General features: G+C 37.3%; 1 protein-coding gene and 1 long non-coding RNA gene across 4 annotated transcripts in view; one reads left to right on the top strand and one right to left on the bottom strand.

Annotated features, from left to right (window-relative positions):
* Positions 1–19480, bottom strand: part of LOC139105533 (uncharacterized) — a 61874-nt gene that overhangs the window by 11653 nt on the left and 30741 nt on the right. For all 3 annotated transcript variants that reach the window (XR_011546212.1, XR_011546214.1, XR_011546213.1), the window contains exon 4: positions 14642–15454. This is a non-coding gene — a long non-coding RNA (uncharacterized lncRNA). The remainder of the gene's footprint in view (positions 1–14641; positions 15455–19480) is intronic.
* LOC139105527 (dipeptidase 1) overlaps positions 1–19480 on the top strand; it is an 84377-nt gene that overhangs the window by 39954 nt on the left and 24943 nt on the right. The window contains exons 3-4 of the mRNA XM_070661696.1: positions 420–700; positions 1180–1336. Coding sequence (XP_070517797.1) covers positions 420–700; positions 1180–1336 — 438 coding nt within the window. The remainder of the gene's footprint in view (positions 1–419; positions 701–1179; positions 1337–19480) is intronic.

Here is a 19480-nt window from a genome sequence, read left to right as displayed (position 1 = left end):
ACAGACACATGCGTCCTCATTGAATAGCAGCATAATCTCCGCAACAGCTATTAACCGAATTAATTAATTCATTAAGCAGATATCTCGAATGTGTGCGCGGTATACTAAACTGACCCAAATGTTCTATTTGCTCCATAAATGAGATTTGTTTCGTAAACTTAATCATCGTTTGCATATATACAAATTGATGAATGATTTCAAGCCAGTACCTTACACACGTTTTGATAAATAGTCGAACAGCTTAATATCACAGTGAGATGTGAAATTTCGGCCTAAAAAATAACCAGTAATATATTTTTTCTCGTCTACTAAAATCATTACAATTACATTTTCTATGCAAGGAGATTAATAATTAGCGAAATCAACGGCAATAAAACAAATGGGAATTGTATAATCTTAAATTAGAATTTCTTTTTCAGACCACGTGCCTAACCGAACTGCCAGACGTGGCGCCTTGTAACGGCACCGTGCGACTACCGCCGCCGTGCGAGGAGTCACCTAGCAGCGGCAGCAGCAAGGACCGCAGAGATGAGAGTCCTCGCAGGAGGTGTCGGCTGTTGGCGCCTGTTCTACTTCTAGTGGCCGTCCTGCTCCTCGGAGGCCTCTGTGTACCGTTTCTATTACAATCCGCACCTGCCACGCACCAGCAGAGGCTGGACGTGATCAGGAGGATTCTCACTGAAGTGCCTCTGATTGACGGGTAAGCGTTTGTTATCGCATACGTATCATTCGACGAAATAAAAAAATTTTTAACAGTCAAAAAATGCAAACGCTCGATTAAAATTTTTTGATACGCAATCGTGTTCCCGAAGTATGCAATATCGTTTTACTGCATTAAGTAATTATTTCAACACCCTATATGTATACGTGCATTACATTACATAATGATATGGATGTAATTCCCGGATAATTCAAAAGCCAACAAATCTCGATTTGATCCAATCTTGCTTATTAAACTCAAGTAACGTTATAATGCGCAGATCATTATTTCGAATTATTGTTCAAGTGTATAATGTTCCATAACTAACAGAAGTAATATTTCAACAGAAAATACTTGATTGTTGTAACATGATAAATGTTAAAATTAATCACAGCTAGATATTCATTACTTACATTATTGATTATTAATAAGTATCGAGCATATTGTATTTTTTTTATATTCGTATTTCTAATTCGCAGGCACAACGATTTGCCCTGGAACGTCAGAAAGTTCGTACACAATCAACTTGGCGAAGTCAACCTGAGCAGCGATCTCGGCAGGGTCGACCCTTGGGCCAGATCAGACTGGAGTCACACAGACATCCCTAGATTACGCGCTGGCCTCGTCGGTGCACAGGTAAATTCAACGCGGCATTCACACAGACTCTTTTTTTCCCGTCAGCCATTATTTTCGTTTCGATCTTTTTGTAAAAATGCACCATCTGCTCCAGCCTTACAATGCCATTTTAAAATTTCAATATTAAATCATGTTACATATTTGGAGATAAAAAATATACAATATTATTACAATAGTATATGAAAAACCGATAATGAGAAATTTCAAGTATTGCGTTATCAAACATTATATGTTAGTTATCAATAATTAAATAACAATAAAACATATAAAAATTTGGTATTTATCGCGAGGTTAAATCAAAGTAAATATTTTTTTATAGTAAATTAAATCTTTTAAAATATTATATTAATCTTACAAATCAAAAATCGATTTGGTTTGGTTGAAATAAAACTTGATTAACAAAGATTCAATGCTGACGCGAAGGTTTAGGTCATGCCGGAACTACTCTAATGCAACAAATTTACGTCTGTCACCGTACTAAGAATGCTGTTCAATGCAAGCAATTACATATCAAAGGAAGCAATCCAACTTGAACAAAGATGGTCGCCGCGACGTTACCAAATATGACAGGTCGACCTTATCGATAACGGAGAAACCCGTCATTGGCATAGAAACGTGCAATTCCAATCGGACCTATACATAAAAGCCTTCAATTATCGAAACATATTATTCGAATGGAACAACTATGTGTGCAATTGTAGCAAATGGCGGTACACGCGTTGTTGCTAAAGAGCCCGTGCAGTTTGCAAACAATTCCAATTCATTATCGGTTCTATCTGTAGCTATTCGTTGTAACGGATCGGCATTGGCCGGCACCCCACGTCTGTAATTCTACTCGACTACGCGAGCCAGTGCAATTCAATCGGATTGTGCCAAACGATGAGTCGAAATGCCCAACAGTGATTTGCACGCAAATGATAAAACAGAAAATTTACTTGCCGCGCAATGCCACTTGACGTAGCACCGATCAACGACTAGTTAACGACGTTACATGAACCGCTATGAAGCTTCGTACTCTCTCGATTTCTAGTGACAAGTCTCGATGAAAGGACTATACCGTTCTTGCAGTAATTGTCGATGCGAAATTTGACTGCGATCGCTCGATTAAAAAAAAAAACGCTAAACCGCTGCCAACGTCAATTTATCGTACGCGACGCTGTAAAAGTGTCGTACTCGTGGCGTTATTAAGACTTGTCGATAAATCCTAGACTCCCGGCGTTTGGTCGCACGTCGTTTCTCTCAATCGTCGGTCTTGTATCTCGATAAGTTACGATCGTCGAAACGGGTCAACAAGTGAGCACTAACTCTTATCGAAACCAAGAATCCTGCCTGTTCGATCCCACCGTCTCTTGCCGTCTTGCCGAGATATTGGCAATCGACAGATACAGACGGAGGAAGGAGGCATCATCGACTTTGAGTCTTCACCGCCGCGTCCACGAGATGTCCCGAAAAAGATATATACCGGCAACGAAAATTGATTCTCGGAATCGAGAAGCACATTTTAGAGCCACTTTCCTGAGAAATTTCGCTGAAAATTCTTGTGCTTTCGCTGTGATAAATCTTGATAATAATTTTTTAATTGTTAAGAAATTTAATTTTCGTCCAACAAAATTGACTTTAAAAATATGTTGCAAATTTAAAAAATTGTGTAACAATTTCTTTTACATTTCTTTCTTGTGAAAATATCGGTTACTAAATTATCTGATAAGTAATTAAAAAATTATAAAACAAAGAGGAACCACATACATGCAGTGATATACACGACAATGATATAGCCAATGTATAGAATTCATTACGGTACTCAAACGGTAGAAAAATAGGTTCCTTTGATCTTTAGCAACTACTCAGTTTTTAATCCACTCTGGCAAATGACTGCCTTTGAAAACTCCAATTAGCCGATAAACGCTGATAGAATCGCATTATAGCTCCGACCGAAAAAAGATCAATTGTCGAAAACAATGTTATCTTTACGTGTCACGTAATTTTTCACGTCAGACATACATTGTTCTCCATTTCATTCTGCCGTACGATTAAAAAGTCTAAAATATTTTTTGTGCTATCAGATGTTACATCTAAAGATATGTATACACTTATTGTTAGCAAACGATCGCGAATATTCGTCGGTAATATGTGTTATTTGTGTAATGATTGATTCGCTCGTGAATCCTTAGTGTTCGCCTTCGCTATTCTTTCGGTGTTTATTCACTAAATGTATATACACTTTAATAAATCAAATATTAAAAAGATCAGTATCTTTTAATGAAGTAAATCGAATGTAACGATAAACTGTTAAATCTATTATTATTATCGTTGTAAATTATTTCCATTTTTATATTTTGCAACACAATAAATCATTTCGACACAAAAGTTAGATATTTTTATTTAGCTGTAAATGAACACTAAAATATTTATTCCACAACTAAGTTATTCAAGGGATTGAAAAGAGCAATAAGCAATGTGAAAGCAAGTCATAAAGACTCGTAAATGATCTAAATTAATCCGTTGCTATTATTGGCATATTTCCGATGCTGCATAATTTATCTATATCGGAAAATTTCATGGATAAATGAAATGGCGTTGGTACCCGTTTCGATATTTATAACCTGTTACTCAGTGCAATGCAACATATTACAATGTGTTAGTCCATAAATTTTATACCATCGATATAATTCGCGCGATCAAATACAGAGTATCCTTATTCTTTTTTTTTTTTTTTTTTTTTTTTTTTTTACAGTTTGTTGTAATCCTTATTAATCAGGCCACAAGAGGATAAAGTAGATATGTAAACGTATACACGATTGAGATTATCGAAAATGCGAGAGAATTTCGCTCCAGTTTTACCGATTAACGTCAAATCCAATCCCCCGAGGACACTGCATTTATTACTGATCATAAGCCCTTTAATCCTGACAATTTATTAATCACGCCGATAGACAGACAAGTGGTGGATTGTCATTTTTCTAATGATAGAAAAAGATTTATAAATCAATCGACTTTTTTTTATTATTAATCAACTATTTAATGTCAAAGATGACCCATTAATTGATCATTTGCAATTATCTGCTAGATTATTAAAGCATTTTACTTCACAACTGATAAAAACACCTGAAATCACTTATCTGTTGCAATGCAAATTAAAATTATTCGAGTATAAATTCATCTATATATTAGCTATTCTGATTTTGCAGCGAGTGCCACGGTTAGATCGTGAAGATTAGATATTTATATAAATATAGATAGAAACAGTTTTGCTATACAGCCGCAAGATAAACCACGGATGGTTAGCTTGTCATTAAATAACGATTAGGCTTAATTTTCACACGAGTAATTACCGAAATTCTTTCTTTATTTTTTTTAAACGCCATTTTTCGCAATTCTTTACTAAAATATTTCCGATGCTCAAGTGCCATTTTATCTATCTCTTCGCGTACAATTACAATTAGAATTTAAAGAGACTTGCGATAAGCACAACACGCGATCGGATGCTGATTATTTAATCACTCAATGAGCTGATATAACCCAACAAGCCGAGAGGCGCTTCGCACCTCAGTCTGCGGCTATATTTGCGATTAGCTGGCCTCTTCCTCTCAATTCCGTCATCGATACGGGCGTCGCGCCCGTTCGCTCTTGGCCCGCGGAGGATATTAATGGTCCTCTGGGCACGTTCCATGACAGAGGCAAGCCAATTTCGATCTGGATCAATGGCGACGCCATAATCAGCAAAGCCCTCGGCAGAGCCATTCACTTAGGCAGAGGCTGCTGGCGGCAATCGTGGCGCTAATACGTCGCTATAGAATCGCCAATACCTAAACTCTTCCCCTCCCTCTACCTCTTCCCGCGCATCCACTTTCTATCTCGACTATCGCATCTCCTTGCATCCTGACTGCGCGTATGACCGTTCACATTCACATCGTGCCCCATCGTCCAACCGCGTCTTCGAGATTAAGCCAGAAATTAGATCGTGCCCAAGTGAGTGGCCACTTGACGAGAAATGATCGCGTGACGAGAAATTACCCAGAAATTTTCGATCTCATGCGAGAAGAGCGTTGAGCGACGTAAAGTAGTAAAGTAAGAGCTTGATCCGACCGTACTCTAACTAAAGGTTAAATAGACCGAGCGATTGTGGATTTATTCCCTCTATTAATATATTAAATTAAATATATCGATGGTTAAAGTTATAATATAAAATCGTATGATTTACTCTTCTTCTTTTTTTTTTTTTTTTCTTTAACGATACATTATTAAAGCTCTTGTATACATCTTTATTAAAGCTCCATCGAGATATTTGCGAAAAAGATTTCTTAGTTTCGAACAAACTCGATCACGTTTTATTCGGACATAAATCCGTGATAACGAGTTGTGAATCACAACTTGTGATTCTTGCATGTGTATAAGTTTCATTCACCAAGCGAATATTCGACCAGGGCTCGATAGCGAGGTATACCGAACGATTAGTCATAATGGGCCGGCTGGTATAATAGTCTGAAGTCAAGAGCCCACGTACTCATTACGTATTCTACCTAGCTCGTGCTGCAGTCGGAACTTGGACAAGTTTGCACCGACACTATTTGAATGTCGACAGGGTGGGGGTTAGTTTGGCGGACTTCGTAACGGTGCTGCCAGTGTCAATGGGCCGGTAAGGTCGAAGAGAAACTTTAGGCTTCGATTATCAAGGCACTAATTACATCGACTCGCGTACACCTTGCATCGAGCTCAAGTTGTATTAAAATTTCCCTACCAATCTGTGCCTGAATACTAACGATAAACACAATTTAGTGTTATATAAATTTAGAAACTTATCTTAGAATTTACGAAAAAGCGTTAATATTTATAATTTAAAACACATTTTGGTAAATAAAAATTTTTATTTTGACTTGTAACAATCATTGAAATGCAATTCGTTCTCACGATTTTCTAAAACGTCCCCTTTCGATTTAATTCGTTTGCGTCTTGACTTATTAATTATTTTAATAAGAAAGAAAGAAAAAACTAATAACGCGAGCATTCTTTTTTCTGGGAACAGACTGTTGCAGCGTCGGTAAACTCTTGATTATTGCACCTTCTTTACTATTAATTTCCTTGTTCGTGCAACTTGCGGCGGATTAATTGCGAATCATTCGTGCTTCATTACCGAAACATTGTTGCCAGTTTACGAAGAATTAGTAAGTGACTTAATTAAAAACTTTGCGATTTTATTATTGATGGTACTCACCCTTTTCGAATGGAATTTTAAACATCGCTCGAAAGTTCAATGCGATCGTTCGAGAGTAAGAAGCTGCATTACGATTAAACGCACTTAAACTGCGTTAAAGTATCACGCTTCACGTTGTAAGGCAAGTTCGTAAATTTAGATAACAAGTATCCGTCCTCAATAAAAATTCTCAATATTTAATTTAAATACTATTTTCTTTAAGTCTTAACTAATGCAAAAATTGATAAATTTATTTCATCAATTTTAAATTATAGGATTTACTAAAATTTACTAAACTGTTTAAGAACGGTTGCAGAAAAGTTGAATCTCTCAAAATTATCACCCTTGAAATTAGCAATCGAAAACTAATTGGAATAAACGATTTGATTAAAAATGTCGATCCGTCTATCACATATCAGATTACCGAAACGAGAATGACAATCGACCTGTCACTTGTCCCTCTTGTTATCTGTCTTTCACTTCAGTTTGTGTATTACCTACGGCTACATTCCGTATATTATATGTCCGAACATTGTTACTACATTCTGCATTCTGTTTGTTGAAATTTTAAATATATATACTAATTACCTTATTAGTGCATTATAATATGAATCTTTGAATTGTATTACATTCCGAAACCATAGATAAATTCGTGTGATTATTACCATGAGATTAATTCGTTTATGAAGTCATTATACATACAGCGATAAATATAACGGCAAATTATTAAGTTCTAATCAATTCCAATAAAATTATAAGATTGTAGCAAAATTTAGTTCAGAAATCGTTTTGCACGTCGACGTTTGTAACAAATCTATTTACATAAAGTGGAAAAATCGATCATGTATCGAAGTTGGACGATACAATGATGATATCAACTGAATAGCAGATGTCGATATGTCAATCACTTTTGAAAATCGTCAGAATTTAGTCTACGTCCTTATTCACCTTTGGTTTCATCTTCGATGAACAATAGTCTTTAAACAATATTTTATTTAGCGTTAAATACAACTGTTATAAGATAATGCGTTTATTGACGAATAATTATGGCAATTAATAAATGTGTAAAAAAAATTAATACGTAATTCAAGAAACTCAGAGCGCGTGTAAAGTCCAAATAAATCGTTGAGAAAAATTTATTCTTATTATTACAATGTGCGTTATGCAATCAAGTTCAATTCAATATTTAGCATCAAGTGTGAAAAATGCTAGCTGTCGCTGATAGCGATCGAAAGTTCACGCTGCGAGCTTTCTTTCAGCTCGTTGTCAATCGTCGGCCGTGCATGTTTATCACGGTTCGCAAGGAGGGGAGAAGGGAATCGTAACCGATTGGGATGCCAAGTTTTACGAAAGTCAGTGGTGGAGCGGCGACAGGTGTCGATATGTCAATCAATTCGATTGGATCGATAGGATTCGGCATACGCGTCTACGTTCTCGTCCGATGAGGAACGCGGCGCGCGGTATGAGGAAGGTGAACGGGGAACGCGAATTGGTCGTTATTACGAGAGGGGTATTATATCGGCGTGCGGTACTGATGCACGCAGGTCTGGTTTACGCGGGTCCATTTATAGCGAACGCATGGTACTACGTCGGTGTACCACTATCATAATTAGGTCATATTGGATAATAGCGCAGCACCTGGCCATTCTGCGGGAACAGACCTCCCGTATTTCCCGATGGTATTCCCGAAAAGATGCATACCTGATCATCGAGGAGGCTGTGCGCCTGGCTTAATTTGCATTCATAGCATAGAGGATGGGTAATTAGACCCTGGGATAGAGGAGGAATTAAATTCCACCGAGAAGAAGGTCGATATTTAATTTTATGACGGCCAAAAGGCCGTTTCGTTGCGTTTTATGCAAAAAAAAACCTATCTTTTTACGCGCGCAATGTATCGACACTGTGCGTGTGTATTATATTTTAATTTGTTTGATTTCAACGAGACGAGAGAGCACACGACAGTTTACTAACGTTAATTATTGGTTGTGACGATTAATCGGATTATACCTATGGCCGCCACATGATAAGCAATTTACTTATTAAGAGTTCTATTAAATAAATAACGTTGATTTGCGGTAGAAACTAATTTTGTAATTGATTTTAAGACATCTTCAAATATAAAAATAGAATGCCGTCTACAAACGTTCCATTTATAAATGCGAGAGAACAAGAATGTATAAAAGACTGTTTTCTTTTGTTTAGACTGTCGAAATTAGACATACCATTACCAGTAAATTAACAAAGTGCAATTTTTTCTTCCCTCATTCATAAAAAGTACCAATTATTTTTCCGCTGTTCTTCCTATTCCCTGATCGTAGGGTGCACCGTGCTAATAACGAACGTATTTTATCGCGCGCTGTTCGTGTAGAATATTATTGATTACCCGGGCTTTCTGCCAAAAAGTTCATTTCCGGCATCACGCGGAAGATGACTTACGTCGATCGTTTACGAATCCAAAATTGGGTACGAAACATCGTGATAGAAAGAAACGTGAGACATTTCTTGAACGCGAAATGGCCCGATCTTGTTACATAAGCGCGGAATAACACCAACGAAAAAATTTCCCGCGTTTCACCCGATGCTGAAACGAGAAGTCTTTTCACTGCTATTATTTCTCCTGCCTATGCAAGCGGAGTGAGCCAAATCGTTGTTTACCCCGATCTGTAACTTGGCACCGAAGCCATCCGCTTTAAGATCGCAAATAAAATTCCGCGTGCTGGTGAAATTCGATTTTCAATTCTTTCTGTTGGAAGATATAACAAGGCTCTACACGGGATGCAAAAAAAATATGAAGGCTCGAAATTTATAATTCTTTTCTCATTTAATTTTCTGCTAATGTAAAAGAACTCGGCCGAATCTCGCGAAAGGCAAGAAAATATGTTCCCCCGAGAATTGCAGAAAATATCAAATTGATTTATTTCTCTCTTGCTCTCTCTCTTTTTCTCTCTCGTTTAATTCAAAAATTTAATTAAAGCTGTTGCTCTTTTTTTAAAGCTGTTATATTAAATATATTCAACCGAGTGCGTGTATTCGTAATCAATGAATATTTAAATATATAAACTTTTTCGCATATAATATTTTTGCAACAATTTATACAATGTATACTATTTAGAACGATACGTAATATGTAGACCTACATAATATTTTTCAAAACGATTACTCCAATTCAAAGCTAATGTATCATTCGATACAATTATACTAACAATCCGATTCTAGAATATTACATCAACAATTTACGATAATCATGATTAAAAGCATTTGTTCCCTAAATCTATCTAAATTACTTTGTATGCAAAACGTATCGAACGAACGATAAATTTATTCTACATATGCAGTTTTGTAATTTAAATAATTTACCAAAGAATACCAGAGTTGTACAGTTCAAGTTTGTAATCTAAATTCCGGTTCTCTTCTCGGATATCTGATTCATAATTCATTTTCATCTACGTAGCGTAATTCATAAGGTTGGTATGTATACTATCGCCTTACACAAAACGAACTAAACGACCATGTGTGTACTTGATCTCACAGCGATGGAAATTCGAAATTAGTAGAATCACCGTATGCGGAAACACGCGCGTGTGATTCCTCGTACTTGAATCATCTATTGATCAAATAGAAATTAAAAGCTGCTATACGATACACGCCTACGTATACGTATAATCTACATTCAAAGTATTTCATATTTCAACGTATTGCATAAATATTTATAAAAAAAATTTACAATGTTAGATTTCATAGTTTCAGATTATTTCTCTGAATTCGATGCTACTCTTCTCATGTAAAAATTACTTAATATAAAATAATATGATGCATCATATGTTTTAGAATATTGTATATTTAATATCAGAAGCGGCGCATCCGGGAGCGCTGAATGGACTACTTTCCTTTCAATATCGAAAAATTCAGCTTTCTCTTCAGCATCGCAAAATTGCACTTTCTTCCTGGTATCGAAAAATTGCGCTTTCTTGTGGCGTCGGAAAACGTACTACAATGTCTGTTCGTCCGAATGCATTGCGCATCAAGCGCGATAGACTCGTCAGTGCATCAAGCACAAATGCATCCAACAGACAATGTATTACGCAAAAAAATAGAGCTGCTATATAGATAGGAATAAAAGATGGCATGAATATTTTTAACAATATTTTATTCTCGTAGCAAATTTTTATTTTTCAAGATAAGTACGCGAGTTCAACTAATTCGTTAATTTATAGAAAATATTAACCGTTTATCAATCGCAAAGTTTCAGATTCGATGTAATAACAAAGCAGCTTTCTTTCTCTTTCCCGATAGCAAATAACGTCTAACAGAAGTACAAAAGCCAATGGAAGAAAAGTCGATTCCTTCGAGTGCTCGACGAGATGAAAGAGACAAAAGATAATAGCGTTCATCGCGATTCGTCGTACGGCAGTAACGTCGAATGAAACGCGGTTACGCCATAATCAGATTCGTTTGCAGCAGCGTATCATTTGACCTCTCCCGCGCCACCTTTTTCAATCCTCCGTCGTCCTTCTTTCATCTCGCGCGCGATACGGTTTTGCTTTTCATTTCCCTATCAACGTTCAACTCATGCTATTCTAACAAATTGACGGTGGATTTTATCGACGACGATGGGATTGAAGGTATACTTGAAATTTTTTTTTTTTTTTTTTATCTTTTTTCTATCTTCCTCAGAGTCAGATAATACGAAACGCAAATGTAGACAGGTTGAAAAAAGAATATATCCAAGGAAGAGAGGCTGTACAAAGATAAGAAAATTTATGCTAGAAATGCGTGTACGAGAGAAAGAGAAAGATGAATCCTCAAGTGTTGCGCTTAGTTTTGATAGCACAGAAATAAGAAATATCATAAAACTTCGGATGTAAGAACTGTTCACATTTTTCAAAGAAACAAATGTGTACTGAATGCTAACGATAAGATAAACAAATTTCGTGTAAAATTTTCTATTCTCTAGACTAGAAAGAGAGCTACGGCAACGCGTCGCACATTTATATTACATTTTTTTCGAGAGATGCTTATGTAAATTATTGAAGAGAAGTATTAAAGCACAATTTAAAGGTCGGGAAAAGGAAGGATATTAATCCTTCGATGATACCGATCCGACAAAGCTATTGCAAATTACATGAATCACTATATTGTGGACGACGTGTCTACTATGTTAACATACTGCAGAGTAGACTAACACGCATAATCGACCCATATAATCAATCTTCATTCCATACATGATTCCAATGCGCAGCCTAATTAACCTTTCTAGTATAGCTCTAATTGATCGTAAACTTATGTTTATATCATTTTCTTATTAAAGTATGTGAATATATTAATAAAGTAATAAAAATATTTCTCTAATTTAGTTTAATTTGCATTAGTTACAACCTTATTAATTAATATAAACAACTGTTTCAGTTTAACATAAGTAAAGATGGAGTAAAAAAAAAAAAAAGATTAAGCAAATCAATAATTATTTATCAACTTATTTAATATTTAATATTAATATATATCAATAACTATTTATCAAATTATTTATAAAATGTAAATACCGAGCGATGGTCGACGGTCTTAACGGAGGAATGACTAAAGTAAATCGAACGTAAGTCCGAGACCCTGCGCAAGAAATCGGATTTGAAATTCCGGGCGCGTTATGAAACGGTTGCGGAAGCTTCTATCTCTCTTTCTAGTAAACTCTGCCGAAGATACTGGCGGTCTCTAATTCAATTATCGAAACAATCCCGATGAAAGGCGCGACCATTGTCGCCGACGAGAAGCAGACGCGCCCGTGAAATTCAATTTTTTAGTTTCCCCGAGACTGCTCTAGTGCTTTCGCTCTCTTCTGGACTCGGATAAATATTAAGATCCGGTAAAAGAAAACTCCGTTGCGCTCTCCGACCTCGTTTGTAAATCAGATTGAAAACGACTAACAATAAGTGAAACCTCGCGACAAAAGGGCTAACTAAAGTGAACCGAGTGCACACAATAGATGAAATTGGCCGGTACTCTTTTCCTTTTCCTTTTTGTTTACGCGACGCGCTATTACCCGAGCGTAATATCGAGTTTCATCGATCCGAAAGAAAGATTGAATTCTTAATGCGATGCGACGGACGCCCATGTTTTATCGCGGAAATATATGTATATAGTGCACTAAAATCAAGATTATGATTACACTCAAGTGACTTGCTTATCATCTTGTCAAATACAAAAGTTTATTTAAAGAGTTTAAACGTAAGCTCTAATGACAACCCCACTTTTGCATTTTTTTTTAAATAACCGGCCGGTAATTTTTCCTTCGGCATACAATTAAGTACGAGTATAAGAAGTACAGACAAGAAAGCGAAAAAAATCGAACGAATTAAAACGATAATTGTCTTTACCGGTTATGGAATGGAAGAGAAAAGGCCGATTTCTCTTTTTTATTTTTTTACATTTACATCTCAGAAATCTAATAAGTCTTTGATACTACATAGGAATAATCAAAGACATGCAAAACGAAAAGAAAAGAAGAAAGGAACAAGTTCGTAACGTTCCTGCGAAAGTAAATTAAAAAAGTAAACAAGCAATTTCGCCATTAATTTATTGCAAAAAGAAAAAGTGTGGTCGTACAAAAGAAGCTAGTGGGGAATGAAAATGTAGAACAACGACGAAGGGGCGGCCGGGAAATGTTGCGAGTTCCGGACGCCATTATTTTCCAAGATGGAACAAAACGCGCCGGTGTAAAAAGACCAGGCGCTATTTGCGTATCAATTTCAGGAGCGCAGTTTTTTTTTTCTCCCACGCAAAAAGTGACACACGCTTTTGAACCATTAATATTTATCAAACAACAATGCGCCATCTAGAGCGTATCGATCCGCACCGTCGAGTCCCTTCTCTAGATACCCGCGCGTTGACGTTACGCAATATAAATTTTACGCACAACCGTCTGCGTTGCGGGATAACTCCGTCGCGTCGTATTGACCCCGTCGACTATGATTTACTGCAATAACTATGACCGCGCGATTTATTTAGCAATTTTACGACTGGCAACAATATAAATAACGCGCTAGAGTCGCGTAAGCCCTACGACAAATCCATCGAGGGTTAAGCCGGAGTTCGTCCTTAATGGCGAGCCCAAGCACGGCGATAAGCACGTCCATACGGACGAACTTCGTTGCCCCTGAGTGCTCGTCCATGGATAAAAGCTTGCTCAGAAAATGAAGGAAGAAAGGGAGAAAGAGAGGAAACTCGGAAACTGAATACGGAATCGTTTCCCTCCGTGGCAAAAGGAAAAACGCGGAGAAGCTGTAACTACGGAAAGACTCGAATTCCATCCTTCCGTTGTAAATCAATATTACTAATGTAAGCGGTAGCAACGCGTGTCCGCTCGAGAACGATTCTTTGTAGCGAAAGTGTAGGGTATAGATGTAGACTTTAAGTAGCGACTCTCAGTGATTGTTCGTGCGAGAGCTTCGCTCTGCAAGAGCTACCAACGGATAGTAAAACACACTCGACAGTTTTATTCTTTGAGAATGATTTTCGATGGATGTTCTCGCGCTCGAGGGTTTCACCCTCCGAGATAACTTTCAATAATAAAACCTACGATCTCGATAGTGTCGCACGATCTGCGAGTGCGATAACAAAAACTCACAAAGTTTCAAGTTATTCTACGCCAGATTGATTTTTTTTTTTCTCGCTTATTTCAACTCCGTATCTCACAATCCTTAACTCATTACTTAAATTCTCGTTTTAAAAGCGTATTGATTGAGATAATAGAAATAAAATTATATTTCGAAATATTAAATAAGTATATCTCGATTAAAGACGACAACTCGATTAAGAAATGAAATTATTCCTTAATTTAAAATCGTTGAAATAATTGTTAGGATACCTTACTTTTATATTACAACAGTTTTATCAAATAATTTTATCAAAATTATTTTACATTTTAATTATTTTAAATATTTAAACGTGAGTAATATTTAATTGACCTATCCACTTATAAATAATTAATTTTAAATTACATTACTCCACTTTTGTTTTATATAAAGAAGGAAATTGCGTCTGTGCTACATTTATCTCCCTTCCAGATGTTCAAGACTTTCGTACAGTAATATAATATAACAAGTAAATAATAAATTACTCACCCGTGGGTTGCTCCGCCGTCGCCAGATGCTCTCCTTCTCCTCTCATGTTGCTCCACTGCTGATTTTTCGGTCGCCGTCGCCTATTCCTCTACCGTAGTTCCATCGCTGAATTCTCGTAGCACAAAAATCACTCGCGAAAACCCGTAAGAACAACTACACGGAAATGCTATTCGGTCGCGACGTTCTGTATTTCGAACGGCAAAGGATTTTAACTAATTACCACTCGTAATCGATTCGATCGTAGTCGCGATAACTTGGTTAATAGTCAAAAATTTCATAAATGGAACTGGGGATATGAATTGCAATTTTCCCGCAAAATATAGCGCAAATTGAGTTAGCGACTAATTAAAACGCGAGGAAATATACAACGACGAACTTCAACGTTATATGAGCAATATAATTTAAACACGTACCTAAATCGCAGAATCTCCGGATAAATTACGTCAACGAGTGAGAATCAAGTGCATTCTAATCCAAACGTTATCCAAAAGACAACCGTCGCTCAAAACCATTACGAAACGAAATAATTTAAGATTATCGGTTCTTATACGCAGCCTTGAATCACGCGAAATATCCGCTCCCGTTCACGAATTGCCAGACACGAAAAATATGTACGTATAGCTAGTAGATAGTACGAGATAGTATTACTTTTTGTTCCAAGTAGTCGTACTTTATATTTCTCTTGTCGCGATCGCTCGCAATGAAATATTATACGACGACACACGGAACGGCACGTGCGTGGACTCGCTTACAGGCGTAGGCAGGTGAGTGATGAGGCATAACTTGCCTAAAGTCGCAAGGCGTTCTCTGCTACTGCAACAGTAAAGAAACACGACGTCGTTAGTACAAAATATTTAATTTATATACTTGATGCTATAATGCAAATTCTGAATATTTTATATGTGTCTTGAGAAACGAATTTTTGTAATCTCATTAACGTCGCTACGCATTTATAAATATAACGAGTATTCCCTCGATTCTTGAAATAGAAATTATTCTTGTCATTACAAATTAATTACGATCAAATCAAATTGAATAAAAGAAATTAAATTAAATTTTGCTCGCTTTATTCGATACTCTTGAAGGAAAAATCTGTTACACAGTTATAATATTTTTGAACGAGAATTCCGGTATATAGCGTTCTTCATCGCGATAATCTCTACAATATTGCGTTATCTTCGAAGCATCGAGGAACCGTACGTCAAATTTTCTCGAGAAGACAGCGTAAACCTTTTTACTTTGCAAAATCAATTTATCACGCCACGGGTGTTCGCTCCCATTTCGGGCTTACAACGAAACAAGCCCGGGAACGAATCGAAGGTGCATTAACGCGAGGCGGAAATCTGCAACGGCAAAGTTCAAGGCTCTAGGGGAGTACTTATGCATAGATAAAAGCACGCCGGCAGAATGGCGGACGGAGTTTGGTGGTGAAATGGTTCTCGCACGTTTTCTGTGGGAAGCTGAGAAGAAAGCGCTACGAAAAACCACCGCAAACCGGGAGCGGAGCAGAAAAGCGTCCAGAAATCGCGAGGTAGTTGACGGAAAAGTTTTCACGTGCGACGAAAATTTTACTAACTGCGTTTTGATGGGACACGATGAATTCGCGCTTACAAACAACAAAAGTTGCCGCATACTAGTTAACAAATCAGCAATTTTTGTTCCCAGCTGTACGAAACCGACCTAGTATAGAATCAAAATTAGTCAACAATAAACGTTAAAAAAATTTTTAACCCATGTAAGAAAATATTTAAATTTTATATTAATGAAATTTCTTTCAAGTATTCGTTTTCAAAAACTATGCACAGATTTGTCCGTCGCTTTTCTTTTCAAAATATATTAAAATAATTAAAATAAAAAATACAAACGTTTTTACGAAACAGATAAAAGACAAAGACGTATCTCCTACAATAATCTTACGATACAAATTTAATTTTAACTTTTTATCGCAAACATTCGATCTTTAACACCACAACTAGTTTTATACAATAGATTTCATAGTAGTTGTCAATTAAATATACACATAATATGGCTCAGCAAATTAATAATGTACATATTATTAACGACTAGCCGATTAATTTTGATTCGTGATCGATGATATTTTGAATTCAGCATAATTCACTAATCCACCATTAAATGTTCTCCCGTATTAATCAATGGTAATTAATCAGTTATATTCTACCTCAAGAATGCCTAATCTACTCTCTATATAATTTTATATCAGTATTATCAAAAGATCGTACATAAATGTAATAACAAAATGCACAGTACTTGTCATTAGTAATTAAAAATACAAACTTTGCGGTAATGTATAAAGATTATTATCGAGACTGGTGAATAAAAATGTCCTCCATTTGAAATTGTTATGCTGGAATTACAGGCACTATATTGTTTAACACTTTATGGTTACACAGCCGTAATTCAATATAAAAATAATGGTTAAATGAGATAACGTAATAAACACAGAACGGTGATCATAACGATATTATTATTACCTTTGCAATATATTATATTTGCTCAATTTGTGGTGGAAATGTAATTTTATTTTCATAGAATTTTAATTCGAGCTCAACCGTACATTGCGAATAAATTCCATACAAATATATACATATACATATGTGCATGTATATATGTTGTATATACAAATATATGTATATGTATATGCTACACGATATACAGCGCGTTATTAGTACCTCTCCATTTCCACGTGAAAACAAACAGCTTAATAAAGTATTTTACTTTTGGAGCAAACGTTTGTGACCGCGTCGGAAGAAAAATTCCGTTTAGTTTTACAAAAATACAAGTAAAGACCGTTACGACCGAAAAACAAGCTGTACCCCAGTTTTACTCGTCTTTCCACTCCTCAAGCTATCGTGCAGAAAGTATAGCGGTAAAAACGACATAACGAAACAAGGAAACGCCATGTAATTCGCGAGGGCGAGTGTATCGAGGTGCATTCGTTGCGGCAGTAAACCGGTTCCTCTGGGTCGAGCCACTTAAACTTGGCGTTCGTGCGCGATGTGAGCTCCGCGGTAGGTGGAGGGTAGGTAGGTAGGTAGGTAGGTAGGTAGGTAGATATTCTTAACAATGGCAATCCTGTTTACGAACAAATTCTTTGTAGCAAAAGCGCGACAAAATTCCATTTCTTCTCAGTTCGTCGGGGCGCGCACGGAGACGGAAACCGAGTTCCTGTCCGCTCGGTCCTTTCCTCGCTCGTCCTTTACCCCTTTCCTCCCCTTAACTTCCGTCGAAAACGCGGAGAAAGTACCGTGACCGCGAAAAGATTGCTCAAGTTTGCAACGAGGGAACAGCGATAAAAGACAATCAGCGAGACAAAAGCTTCATCCACGAAGTCGGTCGCGCTGGACTAGCAACCCCTATTCCGCCGTTGTTTACTCTAAACTACTATATCTTTACCACCTGTCTCTCTCTCTCTCTCTCTCTCTCTCTCTCTCTCTCTCTCTTTCTACGAGCTTTCTTTCGAGACGAAACACGGATGCCGCGCTGAAGCAGACACAAGAAAATGATTTTTGTCGTCGAGAGAAGGCTATTTCGAAGGAATACGAAACGAGAGAACTTTCATGGCGTCGTGAGTGCACTTGCATGCGAAACGCATCGAAGGCGTCTTTGTTTTCGAGAGCTCTTTCCCATTGGAACGCCACCTTCGCAAAAAGAACGTACTCTCGGACTGAATCATAAAAGTAACATCGAAAAAATAAGGATAGCACGTTTGTCTCGATGCGCTACGATCGCCACTAGCCGAATTAATAATATTAAAAGTACTAGAGATAAAACTTTTTCAGAAAACATGCATTTTTCTAAATGTATTGCTAGCTTACAATTAGAAGACAGGGCAAAGACAGTATTTTCATAAATCACGTCTCGACAGGGCGACGCCACAAATGTCTGACGTTCACCGTAACACGTTTCTTCCCAGTTACGACTGTGGATTCGAGTATCCGTGGCGTTTATTAGTACAATTACGTCTGTAAAATTTAACGTTATTCCGCGAGGCGACGGCGCAACGCTTTTCTATTTAATCCGCGCCGTTGTTTATCCTTCATCCAGAGTTTACGCAGACGCTCTCAGGATACGTTTTCTTCGATAAATACGTTTCCGCCCTGGATTTCTCGAAACGTTGCACCGCTATCGAGCGGATATTCCGTTGGCAGCCGTCGCGTGTTTTCAACTCCTCCCAGCCTCGTCAGTGTTATCTGCTTTCCTTCTGCAAGAAGGCACGTAGCTTTCCGGTCGGACGGCTATATCTGCCGTACCCCTTTTCCCCCTCGCGATATCATTATTAACTGCGATTCGCCATGCGATCGTCCACCGTAGTCTACTGCAACGGGGTTCGTCCGGAAGATAGGGAACGTCAGATCCGCCCTTGGTTCGCGCTGTTCGCAACGCTAAACTCCATCAGTTAGCGGCGTCAGATTATTAGCGTCCCCGCGTCTATTCGCCGTGACGAATAACCCTCTATCGCGCGCATCTGCCGCGCGATGCACCGGAAAGATGTCTACACGCGTGTCACGCGCATCCGCACTCCGTGTAAATTACGCGCAAAATACTATGAATTATTTCATTTCGCATAACTCGCGCTCAAGAGCAATAAATCACGTGCGCTTAAGTTCGCGGATTCTATAAATGTCGACGACGATTGTCACGATCTCGCAATTTACTCAGAAGAATAATGCAATGCTTTTAAATGTACATATTTACATATACATATAGAGGGAACGATAGTAAAAGTCAAAATGTATCTATCTATTCGTAACCTAATATAACGGGCAGGTATACGTTTATACATATATTATACATATGTATACTACTGATGGTATGCTG

Source organism: Cardiocondyla obscurior, linkage group LG09 (assembly GCF_019399895.1).
Source record: "Cardiocondyla obscurior isolate alpha-2009 linkage group LG09, Cobs3.1, whole genome shotgun sequence".
Classification (NCBI taxonomy): Eukaryota; Metazoa; Arthropoda; class Insecta; order Hymenoptera; family Formicidae; genus Cardiocondyla; species Cardiocondyla obscurior.
Note: the sequence above shows the minus strand (reverse complement) of the source record. Positions and strands in the feature narration are given on the sequence as shown.